General features: G+C 45.9%; 1 protein-coding gene across 1 annotated transcript; it reads left to right on the top strand.

Annotated features, from left to right (window-relative positions):
- Window positions 1-1,877: 1,877 nt before the first annotated feature.
- LOC149452008 (uncharacterized) lies at window positions 1,878-22,383 on the top strand. The gene is made up of 8 exons (XM_089689948.1): window positions 1,878-2,007; window positions 3,165-3,203; window positions 7,358-7,673; window positions 9,225-9,443; window positions 10,779-10,807; window positions 15,616-15,669; window positions 17,659-17,746; window positions 18,971-22,383. Exons 2-7 carry the CDS (start codon window positions 3,165-3,167, stop codon window positions 17,707-17,709), a joined length of 708 nt encoding a protein of 235 aa, XP_089546074.1. The 5' UTR covers window positions 1,878-2,007; the 3' UTR covers window positions 17,710-17,746; window positions 18,971-22,383.
- Window positions 22,384-22,778: the final 395 nt, after the last annotated feature.

The following is a 22,778-nucleotide window of genomic DNA, read 5'->3' as shown; positions in this document are numbered from 1 at the left end:
TCAATACATCCCATTGCCAGAATTTTTGCTGTGTCTCCCAGCACAGTATCAAGAGCATGGAGGAGATTCCAGGAGACAGGCAGGTACTCTAGGAGAGCTAGGCAGGGCTGTAGAAGGTCCTTAGCCTATCAGCAGGGCCGGTATCTGCTCCTTTGTGCAAGGAGGAAAAGGATGAGCACTGCCAGTGCCCTACAAAATGACCTCCAGCAGGATACTGGTGTGAATGTCTCTGACCAAACAATCAGAAACAGACTTCATGAGTGTTGCCTGAGGGCCCAACCTCCTCTAGTGGGCCCTGTGCTCACTGCCCGGCACCATAGAGCTGGATTGGCATTTGCCATTGAACCCCAGAATTGTCAGGTCCACCACTGGCACCCTGTGATTTTCACAGATGAGAGCAGGTTCCCCCTGGTCTGGAGAAGCCGTGGAGAATGTTCTGCTGCCTGTAACATGGTTCAGCATGACCGTCTTGGTGGTGGATCAGTGATGGTCTGGGAGGCATATCCATGGAGGGGGACACAGACCTCTACAGGCTAGACAATGGCACCCTGACTGCCATTAGGTATCGGGATGAAATCCTTGGACCCATTGCCAGACCCTACGCTGGTGCAGTGGGTCCTGGGTTCCTCCTGGTGCACGACAATGCCCGGCCTCATGCAGTGAGAGTATTCAGGCAGTTCCTGGAGGATGAAGGAATTGATACCATTGAATGGCCCCCATGCTCGCCTGACCTAAATCCAATAGAACCCCTCTGGGATGTCATGTTTCGGTCCATTTGACGCCTCCAGGTTGCACCTCAGACTGTCCAGGAGCTCAGGGATGCCTTGGTCCAGATCTGGGAGGAAATCCCCCAGGACACCATCCATCGTCTCATTAGGAGCCTCCCCCGACGTTGTCAGACATGCATACAAGCATGTGGGGGCCACACAAACTACTGAGGACTCGCCTGCTGCATCATTTCTTCACTTTGATTTTTGGGGTGTCTTTGAATTCAGTCCTCTGTAGGTCGATCATTTCCATCAAACAATGGGGCATCCTTACATTCCTAACACATCACCCCGTCCATGTCAGTATAGAGATCCAGCAGGAGATTCTTCCCCATTCGGATCTGATGGGTTTTAAAATTATTATTATACAGTATTTATAGAACGCCAAAAAGGTTTGCTCAGCACTGTACATTATAGTGGGGACAGTACATGAGACAATACAGTAACAATACAATACACGAGGGGTTTGAGGGCCCTGCTCTTTCGAGCTTACAATCTAGGGGGGAGAGGAAAGTGGTACAGGAGGAAGTGGCTGTGGGGGATGGAGTGGTAAGAGGAGTGGAGGAGATCGGTTGTTAGGTGAGGGTGGGGTAGGCTTCCCTGAAGAGATGGGTTTTCAGGGTGCGCCTAAAGGAGAGGAGGTTAGGTGACATCCTGATGGATTGGGGTAGTGAGTTCCAGAGGATGGGGGAAGTCCTGGAGAAGTCCTGCAGTCTGGCGTGGGAGGTGGAGACCAGGGAGCTAGAAAGTAGGAGGTCTTGTGAGGAGCGAAGATTACGGGTTGGGTAGTATTTGGGTATCAGGTCGGTGAGGTAGTTTGGGGCAGCGTTATGAATGGCTTTGTATGTCAGTGTTAGTAGTTTGAATTTAATGCGTTGGGCAATGGGGAGCCAGTGGAGGGAATGACAGAGGGGGGTGGCGGATACGGAGCGGTTGGCAAGGTGGATGAGTCTAGCCGCTGAGTTCAGGATAGACTGAAGCAGGGATAGTCTTCCTTTTATTTTTTTGAGTAGTGGTTTAGCTGCAAACGAAGTGATTGTCAGTCAGTAACAGTCATGTGACTTCTCTGAGGACCTTTGTACTGACAAGCTGGAACAGGAAGAGCGAGGAGGAGGATGACTGCTTTCACTTTCTTTGTATCCCAGTCTGAGCTGACACTGTGCCGAGGACAGACAGACGCCGAGCTCCACCTCAACCCACCGAAGGAGAACGCATACAGGCCAAGCGACTCTTCATAAAGGTGGTAAAATCTGCAACCCTAGAGGGAGCTCAGGACTGCTGGGACTTGTAGTCCTATTCCAGCTATATGGACATTGGGAATTGTAGTGCTCCCCTGACGTGAAAGTGACCATCGCTGAAGTTACTGTGATCCCAGAAGCTCCTCCAGTATCAAACTCATGTTAGGGGAGCACCACAAGTCCCAAAAGTCCAATTTTGACAATGTCCTGTAGTATGCCTGCAGTCTCTGACCACCTCCTGTAGTATGTCTGTTGTCTCTCACCATCTCCTGTACTATGTCTGCAATCTCTGACCATCTCCTGTAGTATGTCCGCAGTCTCTGACCATCTCCTGTACTATATCTGAAGTCTCTGACCATCTCCTGTACTATATCTGAAGTCTCTGACCATCTCCTGTAGTATGTCTGTTGTCTTTGACTATCTCTTGTAGTATGTCTGCATTCTCTGCCCATTTCCTGTATTATGTCCGCAGTCTCTAAAAATCCTCTGTGGTATGTCTGCAGTCTCTGATCACCTCCTGTAGTCTGTCTGCAGTCTCTGACCATCTCCTTTATTATGTCTGCAGTCTCTGACCATCTCCTGTATCATGTATGTAGTCTTTGACCGTTTCTTCTAGTATGTCTGCAATCTCTGACCATTTCCCTGCTGAAGGCAGAGCAGTCTGCAGTCTCTGACAGTTCTCTGTATAGTTACATTTACTGAATATTATCTGTGGCCCTTTGGTGATGTCAGGGACCATATTTGAAGCCCTCTACTTCAAGTAAGTTGACCCTCAGCGATCTAAACTTATGGTTGAGTTACTGGTGATAAATCTGTACAGGGATCTCCTCATATCTCATATCAAGAAAAACAAATGGGGTCTCTATGTAGCCCTGGGGCTGCTACATTGTAATAATTGGGGTCACAGTTTGGTGTCTTCTCAGTAACAGAACTCACTCCACCAACAGATCAGAAATGGAAGATCTGGAGAAGATCCTCCCCGGGGAAAGTGTGTGTGGGGGGGGGGGGGGGGGGGGTTGTCATCCACCTCCATAGAACATGATTCTAGTCTCACATTTCTATCAGGTTGCAGCTCTCTAATATTTGGAGAACATTTAGTATCTGCTGGAACAGATTGTACATGACTTGTTATATATAGTTTTCTCTTTTTGTCTTTCAGATGTCTTTCTTCTCTATAATCCGGAGTATTATACTCGTGGTGAGGAATGTTGGTTATTTGATCTGTAGGGATTTTTTTTAGAGGAATTATGTTGAGTTTTGCAGTTTTGATCATATTTGATCCGTGACGTCACCCAGGATCCCCGGCCCATTTGTTTATCTGGCAGGGATCTGTCATTTAGAGCAGGAAGTGCTACCACTGATAAATGGCAGTTCCCTGGCCAATGTTTGTAAAAGGAAGTCACTTATAAAGGTGTACGTCCTACTACTCTGCAACTTCACGTGTAGGTGGAAGATATCCTCCAACCAGGTTATTTAAAGAGTACCTCCATGTTCTTGGGGGGGAAAATAGCAAATTCAAAAAATATATATAGCAAATACAATTGTGACACAAGTCATATTTAAATTGAACGCTATCCAAAATATCCTTTCCTTGTCAATCTGCAGATGCTGTAAATTTCTGTAAAATTCAATATGGCAACCTGGAGGAGTTCTGTATACAGACAGTATACAGAACGCCTCCCGGGTATGTAAATTCCTGCTTGTGTGATTGGTTCCCTGATTTTCCCAGCAGTCTGCTCTAAGATTCAAGTCAGATTTTGGGCATCCCCTGCAACAAAAACGTAATTTTTGGTGAGATACTCCCAAAGGGAATTCACATCTAAAGGGATGCAGACCCTGCCACTTTCCTCATTAGAGCTCTGCAGGTACAGCAGCTGATTGATAATTACGAAGTCACTCCCATACAGATTCACTTTGCACATGGACACAGAAAAACAAACATCCCTTTCTTCAGAATAACAAAATGTAGAAATCTTCAACAAAGTTTGCAATGTACATTGCAATGTGCACAGGTCACCCAGAGGGGAGGGGTTTTTCTCCACAAAAGTGGAGTTACTTTTTAACTACTTCCAGTCCGGACACTTCCCCCCCCCCCCTTCCTGTCCAGGGCAATTTTCAGCTTTCAGCGCTCTCACACTTTGAATGACAATTGCGCGGTCATGCAACACTGTACCCATATGAATTTTTTAGCATTTTTTGAGACAGATAAAACTTTATTTTGGTGGTATTTAATAACCGCTGGGATTTTTATTTTTTTTGCTCTGTAAATGAAAAGTCCACAAATTTTGAAAAAAGTTTTTTTTTTATAAAATTTTGCAAATAAATAATATTTCATCATAAATCTTGGCCAAAATGTATTCCATTATCTTTTTAGTAAAAAAAATAAAAATAAGCCAAATTAGTTTAAAACCAAAAATTATAATTTTTAAACATTTTTTTTTAACATTTTTATTTTATATTATTGTTGGTTTTTTTACATACGGTCACCCTAGCAGTACAGTGTCACCATGGTGACACTGTACCACTTGTGGGGGGTGATGAAGATTTTTTTTTTTTTTTTACACTGATTGCTTTTACACCCATATAGGATGTAAAAGCAATCATTTCTCTTTCTCTCTGTCTGCATTCTTGCAACCATTGAGAACTACTGAGTGAGCTGTGATTGGTCACAGCTTGTCACATGGTACAAAGCTGTTGTGAATAGCCTTGTACCATGTGACCTCTGTGATCATTCACAGATTTTACACATAGTAAGTAATGATGTCACAAGTGACATTTTGCTTACTACTTTGCATGTGATCACTGATTGGCCAATCAGTGATCACATGATCGGGACCTCACACAGAGGGCCCGTCTGATGATCGGTGTTTCACTGTGTCCAGAGGACACAGCAGGCACCGGATCGCGGTGCTGCACGCTCCCAGGGAGCACGCACAAGCAGGGTGCGGGGAGGCCGTTTATAAACGGCCACTTGACCCTGAACGCCCACCATCTGGCCGTTTATATACAACGGCCGGATGGGAGGTGGTTAAAGCAGATAAGTAAACAAGCAGGTCACCCTGGCAGATGATGAGGGCTCACCAGAGGCACAGGATCTAAGCACTAACTGGTTTCCCCCAGAGCTCCTGATGGTGGAGATGGTTTAACTAGTTAGTACCAGGTTGTGGTCCCCAAGATCGCCCCACCAGGGGATGAGCAAGCTGGGGTTCAATAGCAGATATAGCAGGTAGGGATCAAGTAGAAGAGTAGTGAGAAAGCAATCCGAAGGTCAGTAACAAGTGGTTGCAGGTTGGATTCAAGCAGAAGTGTAGCCGAGGAACAAGCTAAGGTCAGTAATGAGTTGTAGTAAAGATACGGACAGCAGCAGGAGCAAAAGGAGCAAGATATTGGCTGGAGAAGAGCACAATCATCTGGCAAACAAGAAGTGCAAAGGCATGGCCTAAATAGGAAGATTGTGGGAGGAGCAAGGAGTTCAAGGCTCACAAGAAACAAGATAGAAAGTACTTTTACCTAAGGAAGCATGCAAAGAGCTGCCCAGTATCTTAGGTGGCTCAGCATGAAAATCTACTGCCCGATGCAACAGAGGTCGTGGGTTCAGGTCCTGATCCTAACACTCCCATAGATCATATTGGGATTTGGGCTTAGCCAATTTGTTTGCTGAGACGGTTGAACCTCCTGCAAACAGAACTCTATCCTGTTCTCTCCCTAAAAATGACCAACAGAATATGCCTTCCCATGCATAGAAAAGCACAGCGAATACATAGATTTCTATGGAGCCATGAAAGGAGCTTCAGCTTAGTGCTGGGAGTTCGATGTTTGTTTAAAATGCAAGAAGGTTTGCAAGTAAATTTGCTGGCTTGGGTAAGTCAGCTATCAAACTGCCCCCCTCCCCCCTTCTTTCAGGGGCATCCCAAAGTATAAAAAAGTAAAGCAAATTATAGAAATAACAATCACCAGACCAAAACTGAGTCCAGAGATGCCTTTTATTATTCATAATTTCAGCAAACATAGACAGCCAACATGTTTCAGGAGGAAAAAACTCCACCTTCATCAGGGCTGCAAAACATATAAAATAATGAATAAAAGATCAGCATGAATAAAAGAATAGAATATAATGAATAAACACAACACATATTTCATTTATTGTCCCTTAACACACTGGACTGGTGCTCCCTCTTTTGTTTTCCTGCATCTGGTGCTTACAGATTACCATGGCCTGGGGAGGTCAGAGGGGCTCAGTGCATCTTTGAGGACCAAGACCACGTCCATGGACTTGAGATACAAGCAGTAGAGAGTATCTTCCCATTACATTGTTGCCACACTTGAGCACAGAAGATTGTTTGTTTTGTTGTTGTCTTATATATTTTCTGTATTGATAAATTAAAATGTGTTGTACTTTTGGGGGTTTTGTTCCAAAGTACTGAACTTTAAAGTCCTATTCAACATTGGAACAAAAGCCTAAAAAAAAGGATACATTAGGGAGCATTATATCTAAAATTACCTCTATTATCCAATATATTGGTTATCAAACATTTGCATAGCAGTTCATGCAGTTCAAGTTTTGTACGTGTTCTCTGTGAACATTGTAACAGATCAATATTAATATACTGTTTGCTGTGATAGACAAATATTTTTATCAATTTAAAAAGCAAAATACAGCATTTGTCCAGTAGATAGAGCACTTGTGTCAAATACATGGAATCTGGCCCACCAGGTCATTTCATGTGGCCCTAGCACCTCTCCTGCTGCTGCAGCACTCCTCCCCTCTCCCCTTGTCTCTGCCCCACCTTGTCTCAGCAGTCGGCAGCAGAGAGGAGGACAGAACTCCTCCACCAGATCCTGTGCTTCTTAATGCAGCCATGAAGAGACTTGTCCATCCCAGCAGTCAGCAGCAGAGAGAAGGACAGAGCTCCTCTAAAGATGCTGAGTCTCTCTGTACAGATGCAGCACTCCCTTGTCTCTGCCACTGCAGGTCTCAGTATTCAGAAGACTCCTTACTCCTGTGGTCCTCCTCCAGACACTGCACTTTCTGCTTCTCAGCTCCACCCCCAGCTTCTTCCTGGCAGTAGCAGAAGGTAAGAGGGGTGCACTGTGATGTAAGGAAGTGAGGGAACTCTTGACTTCTGATGGCGGGGGGGCTCTTGACATCTGATGTAAGGGGGGGTGGAGCTCTGGACGTCTAGTCTTCCAGCCCCAAAGAACAAACGTACATGATGTGTCACTGGGGAAATTGTGATGCAAATTCCTCATAAGTGCACCCTTTGTGTTAGTGCTACTGACAGACTGCATCATGTGTATCTTTTATGTATTTCTCCCAGAGTTCTTACCATGGCTGTATTTTTTGTTTCCCAGGTCTGGAGTCTACCCAAAAATGCAGTTTTTGGTTTGATTGCAGAAATCAGCCCGGGAAGTGTTGTCGGTATATTTTCCCGGGGAGATGAGCGCTCTTACAGTTTCCTGTGCGATGCCCTCAGATGCCAGAATTTACTGATCAGAGAAGTTCGAACAACCCTCATAACAAACAATGGATGGTCCGGTTTCAGGGAGGAGGCATCCCGATGTGACTTTGCCATTTTGTATCATTCCAAGAACCGAGGGAGAATCAACATCACAGATGTGACAGATTCCATCTATGACCAGGAAGTCTGCCATCTTTCACAAACACTAGGTAAGACCAAGGCACTTATATTCCTAAGGGTCAAACTATTTTGGGTGGATTCCTGGAGGTGTAGCAACCTTTTCGCAGTTTAAACTTCCAGAAGGTAAACATCCAACGGGCACTGGGGCTTCAAAAGTTATTTTAGTAATATGGAGCTAACTGGCTCTGGTGAGGCGACTCATGTAAAACAAGACTCCTCTTCATTGGGTACCCAGAGAGTGGCTTAAAACATACATAAATGTAAAGTAGAAAAAGGAAGGTGCAGTGTGGTGCGGTAATGACACACAGTCTGGTTTTAGATACCTCAACACTTGTATTGCAGAGTATGCTCAGCTACAAACAACCCTATCAGGAGAGCGCTGCTTTGGGTGAGACTCACAGTTCTGTTTAATGCAGAGGTACAGCGGGTAAAGATGCACCGATAGCATCTGTTTTCAGGGGGTGGAATGCAGCCTGGCTGACCTGGTCTCAAAGGGGAGGCTTCCATAGCAGGATTGGGTGTCACTAGCCTGCTCCTACTCATCAGGAACCTTTCCCTGCTGCTAATACTTCCCCTCACATATGGGTGTTCTACTCTAACCACAGTGCTAAAGAGTGCCAAAACCTGGGGCAGGGACGTATAAAGCCTCTATTGACCCAAGATGACTGCTAGAAGTCATCTGGATGCAGTAAAGCCAATCAGAATGCTGCCTTCAGGGACCAGGAAACCATAGAGGAACCAGGATTCTCCTGACTTCCTCTCCAGGCTGTGGTACCGCTTGGGTCTGGTGCCCCCTAAAGTGAATAAACTTGATTGCACCTGCCTAAATGGAATTCAATGCAAAATTTAAATTATTCTCTAAAATTCCCCTCCTAACACCCATTATAATTTATAACTTACCTGTGTAGCAAAGACCTGTATACTTACCCAGGCCCGGACTGGCCATAGGGCACAACGGGCATTTGCCTGGTGGGCAAGGAAATGGCAAGGATAAGAAACCCAGGGGCCTTTTAAAAGTTAAGCATTCCTAGTCTCCAGTGTATCATATCTGAGGATTCTGTGTCAAGCTGTCCAAAAGATCTCCACTATGCTCCAAATCCTTGGTTATACAACACTGGAACCACTACATTTTATATAATATTTTGGGACAAATAGAGATTTATTTTCATGGTATTTAATAGCTGTTGGTTTTTTTAATTTTCTTTGAAAAAAAAAGTTTCACTTTCTGTTAAAAATGCCAGCACAGTATGAACACCCCCCAAAACACCTAAAAATGACCTTATTTCCAAATGTATAAACCCCAAGATGAACATACTTTTTTGCCAAAACGTTTGGATGCCTGTTTCAGTATACTTATACTTTGACTCTTTTCTGGCATGATGATCTGCATTCTTGCTTTGGGTCAGGTAGCTATAATGTAGTGGAGCTAGTAGTTTAGCATAGGAGCCAAGTAACTGACATTTTTAAAAGAAGGTAAGAAATGGCAGAACCCATTGATCTGTCATGATGGGTTATCTCTAAAGATATTCTCAGGTATTGATTTGGTCTATAATAGTGAGATGTCCATTGTGTTCTTGCAGGTAAGGAGAATGTGCTTGTGGTGGTCGATGACCTGGATTCCAACACTCCAAATGACAAGGAGAGGATACTCAACAGCCAGCCTCTCATCCGGGAAAAGACCAGAGACCTCATTCTCTTCAGGAAAGACAAGATTACATTTAAAGAAGAGACAAGAGAGAAGATAATGGAAATAATATCACAGATAGATAAAATGGCTCAGCCCATCAACATTTATAAAGGTAAATCTCAGTTCTTGAAATAATGGCTCCATTTGTGTCTATGGAAATATACTCTGGAACTTGTTGTGTCTAAACAGGGCTGTACGTCAAATCCAGTGCTAGATGGATATCCCAGGGTCTATATAGCACTTCTGTGTAATGGGGTGTTGAAGGACTCTTCTTCATCTGCCCGCCTTTGCCTTTGCTCACAGAGCTTTGTTGAACCAAAATGTCTTTTTAAGGTCTAATAACTATCAGCAAGTGAATCATTTGTAGCTTTTGATCAATTAATACCTTAACTGTTTTTTTTTTCTTTCTTTTTTTATTAATCCTTTTCGTTTGCAGTAAGTTTTTTGTGCTTCTATTTTTTTAAGTTTAAGGTAGATTTGAGGTCAACAGCTTTTATATCAGTAATTTTTATTAAAGTTTTCAAAATAAAATACAGGAAAACAGTAAATGGTACATAAACTGTAAATGATGACAATAAAGGAATTTGCGGTAATGGGGCCATGCACAGTATGGTCTATATATAACATTAGAATACTTGGCTTGAATTCAGGTGTTGCTCCATGTAATCCAGGGTTTCAAAAAACAATCAATTGAAGCTACAACTCGGAAACGTTTGGGGCTAAGTCTTTCCTACACTGTTTAGTTATATCTGGCTTGGCTGCTAGGAGTATGCATGCTACTACTGAATGGTAGGTGAGCGGGAAGGCAGGAGTGGGCGTGGTCAAGATGCCAGTGACAGAGGATATGAGTTGGAAATATTTTTATTGAAAAGCGTATAAGCGTACAGTTTATTGTGAGAAGGCACTGAAGGAATCAATAAGACCTCCATCTGTATGTAGCACAGTAAAGCCTCCTTACAACAGAAATATATACGTGCCTCACATATCCCAAAAATGAGATAATAATTCTTCATACAATTAAAAGGAGTATTCCTCTTTTTCAGAAAAGAAAACTCTGCTGATTTTTCTGAAATGAGGAATAATCCTTTAATTTTTGTGATAGAAGATGGAATGAGACATGTGAATGCCTTCAGTTCTAAGAAGTCTACTGTACCATACACTGAATTGGTTGAAGGGCTTTTGGATTTAGTTATGGCCTTCTCACCATGACCTGTATTGTTGTTCTGTGTTGTTGGGCACCAAGCCCATCCCCATAGAAGTCATGGTTCCCATACACTGCACTGATTATGGCCACAAAGCCATATGCAGTTTGGAATAAAAGGCTTTATAATGTTCAGCTATATTGGCTTTATACACCAGTGGTTCTGGGTGTGGTTCTGGCCATGGAATGAGGATATATAATACTGATACTGGAATAATGATTCTAATTTGTTTTTGTTTGTATCAGGATCAAGCAATCAAGGAATTGTTTATTTGGTAAGTTGAAACTGCTCTCCATTTTATCTGAAGTCCTCCTGTCATATGTTGGCTTTTTCTTCTGATCTTCTGTTGTTGGAGGGAAATAAAATCTACTGGACTTACACATATACTTTGTTCTGGCTTAATAACAGTAGAGTCAGCCAAACAAGTCCATATTTTCACACAGGCACCAGTGGGTACTGTCAAGGGGCCCCAGGTGGTACATGGGGGGGCCCTACAGTCCCCCCCCAGAAGGAGAAATCCCATGTGGACAGGAAGGGGGCAATCATTGCAGTAGGTGGTAGATATTACTGGAACCAATCTTCTATGTGGTTTTCACTGCAACACCTGAAAGCCAGGAGAGCCACAAAAGATCAGTTCCAGTAATTTCCCCTGCCTGGCACACAGATCACCCCCTCCTGTCTACATATTATTATTATATTATTATACAGTATTTATATAGCGCCAAAGGGTATGCTCAGCGCTGTACAGTAGCAAGGGGGATAGAACATGAGACAAGACAGTAACAAAACAGTACACGAGGGGTTTGAGGGCCTAGGAGGAGGGAGGGGACGGTGATACAGGAGGAGATGGCTGTGGGGGATGGAGTTGTGGGAGGAGTGGAGGAGGTTGTTAGGTGAGGTCAGGTGTTAGGTGAGGTTGGGGTAGGCTTCCCTGAAGGGGAGGGTTTTCAGGGTGCGCCTGAAGGTGAGGAGGGTGGGTGACAGTCTGATGGATTGGGGCAGGGAGTTCCAGAGGATGGGGGAAGTCCTAGAGAAGTCCTGCAATTGGGTGTGGGAGGAGGAGACCAGGGAGCTAGAGAGTAGGAGGTCCTGTGAGGAGCGGAGGGCACGGGTAGGGTAGTATTTGGGTATCAGGTCAGTTATGTAGTTTGGGGCGGCACTGTGAATGGCTTTGTAGGTCAGGGTTAGCAGTTTGAATTTGATGCGTTGGGCAATCGGGAGCCAGTGAAGGGATTGGCAGAGGGGGGAGGCAGATGTGGAGCGGTTGGTGAGGTGGATGAGTCTAGCCGCTGAGTTTAGGATCGACTGGAGTGGGGATAGCGTTCGTTTGGGTAGGCCAGTGAGAAGGGAATTGCAATAGTCCAGGCGTGAGATGATGAGGGAGTGTACGAGTTGTTTGGTGGTGTCTGGGGTGATGAATGTACGTATCTTGGAGATGTTGCGGAGGTGGAGCCTGCAAGATCTAGATAGCAGTTGGATGTGGGGTAGGAAGGAGAAGTGGGAGTCCAGGGTGACACCCAGGACTTTGGCGTGTGGGGTGGGAGAGATGGTGGCGTTGTTAGTAGTGATGGAGAGGATGGGGGGGGGGCGCAGGGTGGGGGGAAGACCATTAGCTCGGTTTTAAATAGGTTAAGTTTGTGGAAATGGAGCGACATCCAGTCTGATATGTCGTTTAGGAGGTGGGCGATGCGGGCAGAAAGTGAGGGGGTGAGGTGAGGGGTGGAGAGGTAAATTTGGGTGTCGTTGGCATAGAGGTGATAATTGAAGCCATGGGAGTGAATAAGTTTGCCAAGGGAGGAGGTATAGATGGAGAAGAGGAGGGGCCGAGAACAGAGACTTGGGGGACCCCGACAGAGAGGGGGAGGGAGGGGGAGGTGGTAGTGTTGTAGGTGACGCTGAAGGAGCGTTGGGAAAGGTAGGAGGAGAACCAGGAGAGAACAGCGTCCCTGATGCCAAGGGAGTACAGTTTGGCAAGGAGGAGAGGGTGGTCAACAGTGTCGAAGGTTGCGGAGAGGTCGAGGAGCAGGAGGATAGAATAGTGGCCATTGGCTTTGGCGGTTAGCAGGTAATTGGTGATTTTAAGTAGGGCGGTTTTGGTGGAGTGCAGGGGACAGAAGCCAGACTGTAGGGGGTCAAGGAGGTTGTTATCAGTGAGGTGGGCACTTAGGCGATTGTAGGCCAGGTGCTCAAGGAGCTTGGAGGTGAAAGGCAGCAGGGAGATGGGTCTAAGGTTGTTAAGGTTAGTGGGGTCGAGGGAGGGTTTTTTGAGTATGGGGGTGATGTGTGCGTGCTTTAGAGGGGAGGGGAAGGTGCCAGTGGAGAGGGAGAGATTGAAGATGTGGGTGAGGGAGCGAATGATGGAGGGGGGGTGACTGGAGGAGCTGTGAGGGGATAGGGTTCAGGGGGCAGGTGGTGAGGCAGGCTTCAGTGAAGACCTTAGAGACCTCCTCAAGGGTAGTTGTACCCAGAGCGGAGTGTAGGGGAGGTGATGGTGTGCGGGGCATTAGGTATAGTGGGGGGTAGTGCGGCTATAAGGTCGGGGGAGGGGAGGGTTGCGGGGTTGGAGGAGGGCGGGAGGCTGGGTGGAGAGGTGGATTGTGAGTTGACAGTGTGCTTACGGATTGCGTCAATCTTGTTTTGGAAGTGATTGGCAATCTCGTGGGCGGTGAGTGAGGTGCTGGGTGGAGGTGGGGGGGGGGGGAGAGAGCAGGGATTTGAAGGTGGAGAAGAGCCGGCGAGGACAGGTGGAGAGGGTGTTGATAAGGGTTATGAAATAGGCTTGCTTGGCAGCGTGGAAGGAGGTGGTGTAGGGGAGGTAGGCGGCTTTATAGAGGGAGAACGCGTGAGGGGATCTGGTTTTGCGCCATAAGCATTCCAGTGTGCGACTGCGTCGTTTGAGGCATTTTGTGTGGTCGCTTTTCCAGGGTTGAAGCGGTCGGGGTCTGGTGTTACGTGTGGTTAGGGGTACCAGGGAGTTAAGGGCAGCTGACAGTGAGTCGTTGTATGCAGTAGTGGCCAGGTCAGGGCATGACAGAGGGAGGATACTGTCATACAGACGGTCAGCTGCTGGGTGGAGATGGGTCGGGTTCAGATTGCGGAGGTTGCAGGTGATGGTTAGACGCTTTGGGGGGGGGGGAGTTGAGGGAGGGGGAGATGGAGAATGTGAGGAGGTGGTGGTCAGAGAGGGAAAAGGGGGTGTTAGTGAAGTCGTGGGGGGTGCAGAGGTGGGAGAAAACGAGGTCCAGGGTGTTTCCATTGGAGTGGGTAGAGGACTGTGTGTGCTGTGTGAGCGCGAAGGAGGAGGTTAGAAGGAGGAGTTGGGAAGTCGCCGGGCTGTTGGCGTTGATCAGAATATTGAAGTCGCCTAGGATGATGGTCGGTAGCTCGGAGGAGAGGAAGAAGGGAAGCCAGGCGGCAAAGTCGTCAAGGAAGGGGGATGCGGAACCAGGAGGCCGATAGATTACCGCAATCCTTAGGGGGGTGGGAGAGAAGAGCCGGATGCAGTTGGCCTCGAAGGAGGAGAAGGATAGGGAGGGGAGTTAGGGAGGACCTGGAAGGTGCTCAGCGGTGGTAGGAGCATACCGACCCCTCCACCTCTGTGCCCTCTCGGTCTGGGTGAATGGGTCCAGATGAGGCCTCCATAGGAGAGGGCAGCAGGGGAGGTGGAGTCAGTGGCCTGTACCCAGGTTTCGGTGACCACTAGGAGGTTGAGGGAGTGGGAGACAAAGAGGTCGTGGATGGCGGTGAGCTTGTTGCAAACCGAACGGGCGCTCAGGAGTGCAACTGAGAGGGGAGGGGTGGATGTGGGGAGGAGGGGGACAGATATGAGATTGAGGGGGTTGCGGTGGTTGGCGTGAGTAGGGGGGTGCCAGGAGGGGGAGTGGGGAGATGGGGGGCCAGGGTTTGGGGAGATGTCACCGGCGGTTAGCAGAAGGAGGAGGGTGAGGAAGGTGGCATGGGAACGGGAGGTTGCAGGAGTGCGTGGGTCTGTTGGTGGTGGCATGTGGGTCGGCAGGGCAGTGGAGTATCAGGAGGAGGTGGTGAGAGCCGTAGAGGGGGGAAGGAAGAAGTGAGGGTGCAATGTAGAGCTGTTTTGGGGGAGTGGGGGGGTGGAGGGAGGCAAGTTTGGGGATGGAGGAGAGGAGAATGAGGAGGAGTGCAGGTGACATGCTAGGGTGGGCAGAATGCTGATTGGGTCGGAGAGGAGGGAGGTTTCAGTCAGGACTTGAGGATGGGGAGATATATATGATATATATACATATGATTTCCCTGTTGTCTGGGCTCTTCTGTGTGCCCCTCTTCAAGATGGAGAATGAGGGAAGGGATTGGTAAATATGAAATTTACCATCCCTTCCTTAAATGAACACAGCGAGTGACCAGTGCTAATCATCCACTGTGTTTATTCGAAGCTGAAACATAGTAAACTGTGTTTACTATGCTTCAGATATGAATGAACAGAATTCTCTGTTCCTGTTCATATATATCTGCAGTGCAGCTGAGGCTGCAGAAAGGAACCAGGGAATATGTTTCCTCAGCCCCTTTCTCTGGCTCAACAGTGAGACGTTGGGGGTCTGTTTAGACCTCTGATATCTCACCATAGATCCCCCAACAGCATTGTAAGAAAAATGTAAACAAAAAATTGTAAAAAAAATAATTAAACAAATTGTAAAAAGTCAGACTAAAATTTCTAATGTCTAAAAAGTGACACCCAAAATGTAGGATTATTTAGCCGTGCCAACTGTTTGCTGTGGTGTGGCTTATTCCAGGGGCCCACAATGCTATTAAGAGGGCACTGCAGCTAACCCATTCCTCTAAGCCAAGGCTGTTGTCATGGACCCTTTCCCAGGGTTGTGTCATTATGCAGACAGCAATAAGGACCATCCCTGCTGGAGAAAAATAATTCATGATGTCATCAGACTAAAGTGTGTGTGTTTGTTTATATAGACAGATAGATATTCTTTTTTTTAAGTGTTAGGAAAGTCCAAGACATGGGGGAGGGAAGGGTGGGGGAAGGGGGTAAAAGTGGGTTTAAAAGTTATTGTTCTGCTTAAACTGAACATACATGTTTTTCTTGTGTTTCAGATATGGTCAATCTTCATTCCAGGTGTGAATTTAGTAATGGCTCCTATGTTCAAGGTGAGAAATTAAGTTTTTTCAATGAAGTTTTTTGTTTAACTATTTTAAAAGATTTTCAATCCTTAGCAGTGATTCCCTTTTCTGATGCTGTTTTTAGTACATTAAGGATCTGGAACTTTTCGGGATATTGAGTTTACTCCTTGTAGAAGCCATAGAACAGGCAGTGTGCTGGTGTGTTTGCTGGATGCAAAAATGTAAAAAATATAAAAAAAAAAACCATTTACATTCAGATCCCAAAATGGTGAACTTGTCTTGTGCTGTGTCTCCTACAATGGGATCACGTGATGGTCAACTTGTCTTGTGCAGAACCTTTTACAAAGAGAACACACAATGGTGAACATGTCTTCTGCTGTGTCTCCTACAATGGGAATACACTTTGGGTAATTTACCTTGTGCTGAGTATCTTACAATAGGGACACACAATGTTAAAAATGACCTTGTGCTGAGTCAATTCATCTTGTACTAAGTCTCTTACAATGGAAACACATAATCATGAACTTGGTTTGTGCTGGGTCTCTTACAGTGGGGCATACGATGGTGAACTTGTCTTGTGCTGGGTCTCTTACAGTGGGGCATACGATGGTGAACTTGTCTTGTGCTGGGTCTCTTACAGTGGGGCATACGATGGTGAACTTGTCTTGTGCTGGGTCTCTTACAATGGGAGCACACAATAATAAACTCTTCTAGTACTAAGTCTCTTACAATGGGATCACATGCTGGTGTGAACTTGTCTTGTGCAGGGCTCTTACAATGGAAGCACACAATGGTGAAAGTATTTTGTGTTGGGTCTCTAACAATAGGAGCACACAATGATGAAATTGTTTTGTGCTGAGTCTTACAATGGGAGCAAACAAAGGTGAACTTGCCTTTTGCTGAGTCTTACAATGGGAGCACATGATGGTGAACTTGTCTTGTGCTGGGACTCTTGCAATGGGAGCACACAATACTAAACTCATTTAGCACTAAGTCTCTTACAATGGGAGCACAGGATGGTGAACTTGTCTTCTACTGAGTCTCTTACAATGGGAGCACAGGATGGTGAACTTGTCTTCTACTGAGTCTCTTACAATGGGAGCACAGGATGGTGAACTTGTCTTGTGCTGAGTCTTACAATAGGAAGCACACAGTGGTGAAAGTGTTTTGTGCGGAGTCTCTTACAATGGGAGCACAGGATGGTGAACTTGTCTTGTGCTGAGTCTCTTACAATGGGAGCACACGATGGTGAACTTGTCTTGTGCTGAGTCTCTTACAATGGGAGCACAGGATGGTGAACTTGCCTTGTGCTGGGTCTCTTTCAATTGGAGCACACAATGGTGAACTTGTCTTGTGCTGAGTCTCTTACAATGGGAGCACACAATGGTGAACTTGTCTTGTGCTGAGTCTCTTACAATGGGAGCACACGATGGGGAACTTGTCTTGTGCTGGGTCTCTTACAATGGGAGCACACGATGGTGAACTTGTCTTGTGCTGGGTCTCTTACAATGGGAGCACAGGATAGTGAACTTGTCTTGTGCTGGGTCTCTTACAATGGGAGCACACAATGGTGAACTTGTCTTGTGCTGAGTCTCTTACAATGGGAGCACACGATGGTGAACTTGTCTTGTGCTGGGTCTCTTACAATGGGAGCACACGATGGTGAACTTGTCTTGTGCTGGGTCTCTTACAATGGGAGCACACAATGGTGAACTTGTCTTGTGCTGAGGCTGGATGTCATCTCTAGAGTAAATGTTATCTAATAGCTGAAAAAACATAATCCCAGTGACTATATTAATGTTTCCCATTATTTATATACTGCATGTATTTCTTGATTGATTTGAATGTCTACATGGTACAGTTGTGTAATAGCTTGCCATGTATGTTCTTTGCAGGACGGAGCTTTTCCATAGTATTGGGTAAAGCTAACATCGCAAAGGTTTTTATGAATATTGTATACTTATTAATATTGTTGATTATGCTATCTGTTATGCTAAATCAAACATCTGGTGTCAGTTATTTAATTTAGTTGGACAAACCCGAATAAAACCCAAAATTCAGAAATGACCGTTCCATGGCTTGGAGAAGACATCCCAAACATCAGGTGAGGGACATTCTCTCATTCAGAGTCACCGAGAACTACGGAGTGTGCTAGTTCAACCCAGCAGAGCTCATCTTTTACTGGTCCAGCTTCAGAGAACTCTGAGAATCTCATTGGTTACTCCAAGGTCATATTCTCATAAAATGAGCTCATCAGTCCTCCACCTACCAGAGAGAAGCAGGGTGCCATCTCCATCATCCTTATCCTTCTCCACTAATATTCTCCTCTCCTCTGGTGCAGAGACAGTATGGGGTTTATTTACTAAAGCTGGAGAGTCCAAAATCAGACTCCCTTCTGCATAGAAACCAATCAGCTTCTAACCTCAGCTTGTTCAATGAAGCTTTGGCAATGAAACCTGGAAGCTGATTGGTTTCTATGCAGAAGGGAGTCTGATTTTGGACTCTCCAGCTTTAGTAAATAAACCCCTATATGTCAGAGCTATATAAACATATAATAATAATGGGATGTTACTGTGTGTGTGTTTGTGTGTGTGTGTGTGTGTGGGGGGGGGGGGGGGAGGGGTGGCAATAGAGTGTAAGCTCTTCTGATACAGAGACTAATGTGACTGGCTCAGTGATCTCTGTACAGCACTGCGGTATTTGTAAGAGCTATATACATGTATAATAATAATAGTGTGTGACTGTGGGGGAGGGGACATTAGAGTGTAAGCTCCTCTGGTACTGAGACTGATGTGACTGTAGAGGAACATTAGAGTGTAAGCTCCTCTGGTACAGAGACTGATGTGACAATGAGGGAGGGGACATTAGAGTGTAAGCTCCTCTGGTACAGAGATTGATGTGACTGTGGGGGAGGGGACATTAGAGTGTAAGCTCCTCTGGTACAGAGACTGATGTGACTGTGGGGGAGGGGGCATTAGAGTGTAAGCTCCTCTGGTACAGAGACTGATGTGACTGTGGGGGAGGGGGCATTAGAGTGTAAGCTCCTCTGTTACAGAGACTGATGTGACTGGATAAGTGTTCTCTGTACAGCACTGCGGTATATGTCAGAGCTATATTAACATCTGTTGTCATTTTATTACTATTATTATTAATAATACTAATAATAATAATAATATTAATAATATATTTATATTTATCTGCCCTTTCCTGTTGGAGAAGGTGAGAATTATCTTCATAGAGGGTAGAGGTAGATTGCAGAGTTTCCAAAAGCTTGGCGTGTCTTGTGATCAAAACAATTTAAGTATTTATTTTATTGTTTTTCCTACAGAAAAAGAAACGCACAACAATTTCTTCAGGACTGACAGTAGTGAGTACAGTTATTCCCCTATGAAGTGACAGACAAGGTCCTTTAGAATTGGAGATGAAAAAGCTAAAGTGTGTCCCATCCCCCATAAACTGTAAGCTACCTAGCAGCAGGCCTCATCCTTTTTGCATACCTGTCCTGCTGAAGCATCCAGGACCATATCTTCTGCCTGCCCCTCAGCTCAACCCTGCCCCCATGAACATCATATCCACTTGCACAGCATGATCCTGGTCCTATTCCTCGTGTCCTAGAACTTATCTCTCTTATCAGCATTGAGTAGGAGGAGTCCTGAACACATGGTGTGAATTGTGGTAACAGCCCTCTTATCATCTAATATCACTCTTTGATTCCACTGCAATGGATATGATCCAAGGACATCACTCAACAATCTTCACATCACTGAGAAATCCAGAGGCCGGTCTTCTTACTATTTAAGTTGCCATTAACATTGAATAGGACATAGGTGTATATACGTATATATATTGAGTGTGAAGCCACATATATCTCTAACAATCTTTCTACTATCAATGACCTCTTCCTCTCCCACTCCCTCAACCTACTTGCTATTACTGAAACCTGGCTCCAGGATTCTGACTCTGTCTCCTCAGCTGCACTCTCCCATGATGGCCTCCTCTGGACTCACTCGCCCAGACCCAGTGGACGAAAAGGGGGTTCTTCCTGCCCCTCCATCTCTGTTCCTCTGTTCTTTTGAAGTGCACTGTATTCGTCTCTTTTCTCCTGTTTGTCTGAGGATCGCAGCCATCTACTGGCCCCCAGGCCCAGTTTCACACTCTCTTGATGACTTTTCGGCATGGCTACCACACTTTCTCTCCTCTGAGGTGCCTGCCATCATCCTCGGTGACTTTAACATCCCAGTCATTGTTATCGACTCAGCCACCTCTCAACTACTCAACCTAACTTCCTATTTTATCCTAACACAATGGACACAATCCACCATCCACACGAACGGCAACACCCTCGACCTTGTATTCTCCCACCTATGCACTCCCTGTAACCTCTCTAACACCCCTTTTCCTCTCTCCAATCACAACTTTATCAGCTTCACACTCTCCCTGTCTCCTACCTCCAACCAGCAAACCGTTACCTGTAGAAACCTCCACCACCTGAGCCCTGACCTATTTCACTCTGCTACTGAGTGCGTTTATGATAAAATTGCACCCCTGTCCTGCCCAGAGGTGGCCGCATCTGCCTACAACAACTATCTATCATCCTCCCTGGACACTCTTGCTCCTCTCTCTACACTCAGAACCTGACCTCGCCTGTCACAACCCTGGCAAACAGATGACACCAGAAGTCTCAAAAGATGCAGTCACGCTCTTGAGTGAGCATGGCATAAAACTAAATCCCTGAAAGATTTGTTCAAAACCGTATGAACTGTTACCTCACCGACAACAACCTTCTAGATCCCCGACAGTCCAGCTTCCGCCCACAACATTCCACAGAAACTGCCCTACTAAAACTCACTAAAGACCTACTAACTGCTAAAACCAACGGCCATTACTCCATACTCCTACTCCTTGACCTTTCCGCTGCCTTTGACACAGTCAACCACCCGCTCCTCCTCACTAAGCTCCACTCCATTGGCCTCCGTGACTCTGCTCTCTTCTGGTTCTCCTCTTACCTTTCTCAGCGCACTTTCAGTGTCACATACAACTCCTCCTCCTCCGCTACTCTCTCTCTTTCTGTTGGGGTACCCCAAGGTTCTGTCCTTGGGCCCCTCCTTTTCTCTCTCTACACCTCCTCCCTTGGCCATTTGATAACCTCCCATGGCTTCCAATACCAACTCTATGCTATGGCACCCAGATCTATCTCTCCACTCCCAAGCTCACCCCCTCAATCTCCTTACATATCACAAATCTACTAAGCGACATATCAGCATGGATGGCACATCACTCCCTTAAACTCCATCTTTCCAAAACTGAGCTTGTAATATTTTCTCCCCCCTCCGATCTCCCAATCATGACTTTACCATGAAGATCAACAGCACAACCATTCCCCTCATGCCAGGGTGCTAGGTGTAATACTAGACTCTGACCTCTGCTTTGGGTCCCATATCCAATCCCTGGCTAAATCCTGCCACCTCAACCTCTGGAGCATTTCCAAAATTTGCCCCTTTCTGACCAATGACACCACAAAACAACTTATCCACGCCTTGGTTATATCCCGCCTCGATTACTGCAACTCCCTCCTCACTGATCTACCATTACACAGCTTATTTATTCATTTCAGGTACTTATACAGCATCGTCAGCGCTTTACATATATATTGTACATTCACATCAGTCCCTAACCCTCAAGGGGTGTACAGTCTAAGGTTCCTAACTCACATTCATATACAAGGGCCAATTTAGACAGGATCCAATTAACCTACCAGCATGTCCTTGGAGTGTGGCAGGAAACCTGAGTACCTGGAGGAAACCCTCGCAGGCACAGGGAGAACATGCAAACTCCAGGTAGGAGGTGCCGTGGCTGGGATTCGAACCAACAACCTTAGTACTGCCAGGCGGAAGTGCTAACCATTTAGCCACTGTGCTGCCCATGGTTATCCCCCCTTCAGTCTATTATGAATGCTGCTGCTAGACTCATACACCTTACCAACCGATCAGTGACTGCTGCCCCTCTCTGCCAATCTCTCCACTGACCTCCGCTCAGTGTCCTCCACCCCTCTCTGCCAATCTCTCCACTGACCTCCGCTCAGTGTCCTCCACCCCTCTCTGCCAATCCCTCCACTGACCTCCGCTCAGTGTCCTCCACCCCTCTCTGCCAATCCCTTCATTGACTTCCACCAACCCAATGTATAATTCAAAATACTAACCAAGCCATCCACAACACTGCCCCTAGCTACATCACTGACCTCATCCGCAGATATCACCCAAACCGCCCACTCTGCTCCTCCCAGGACATCTTCTTCTCTAGCTCCCTCATCACCTCCTCCCACGCTCACCTCCAGGAGTTCTGCAGAGCCTCTCCCATCCTCTGGAACTCCCTACCACAATATGTCCAGTCAGCCCCCACCCTCTCTGCCTTTAGGCGAATTTTGAAAACTCACTTATTTAGGGAAGCCTACCCCACCTCCACTTAAGAACTGTACTGGAATCACCTGCACCAGATCATCCCCCGCAGCTATCACCTTTTGTATCACCTCCCCCTTCCTTTAGATTTTATGCTCCACTAGCAGGGCCCTCACATTCCTTCTGTACTGAAATGAATTGTAATTGTACTGTCTCCTTTATATTGTAAAGCGCTGCGGAAACTGTTGGCGCTATATAAATGCTGTATAATAATATTAATAATAATAATAATATATGTGCAGGTTTACATTCCAGCTTCATAATAAAATGGAAGTCTTCATGTGTATGCAGCTATCCTGTTATTCCTGTGTGGGGAAAGATTTCATATTTAGGAACAAATGAGTCCCTAGAGCATGTCCCTTACTTGACACACTCACCCTCTGGGCAGTCAAACCTGGAGCATGCCCATTTTGCCAGGAGGTCCCGCTCATAAATATGTAGGGACCACCCATTCAAAGCCATAATACCCACAGTTCATATTCTTTTTAGCTTTACATGCTCAGTTAAAGCTGGCCATATGCTGAGCAAATTTTGGCCATCTCCTGATGAATCAGCTGAAAATCAAGCAGAGGATGACATGTCACAACCACTCCACCCAACATCTTCAATCTGAAAATAAAAGGCGATACTGCTGTAAAGTAATATTTTGTGCCAACTTCCAATGGTTTACAGAATGTGTAA

This window comes from Staurois parvus, unplaced genomic scaffold (genome assembly GCF_062004578.1).
Source record: "Staurois parvus isolate SC_StPar_1 unplaced genomic scaffold, SC_StPar_1.0 ptg000503l, whole genome shotgun sequence".
NCBI lineage: Eukaryota > Metazoa > Chordata > Amphibia > Anura > Ranidae > Staurois > Staurois parvus.
The sequence above is the reverse complement of the archived record's forward strand: the minus strand, read 5'-3'. Positions and strand labels throughout refer to the sequence as shown.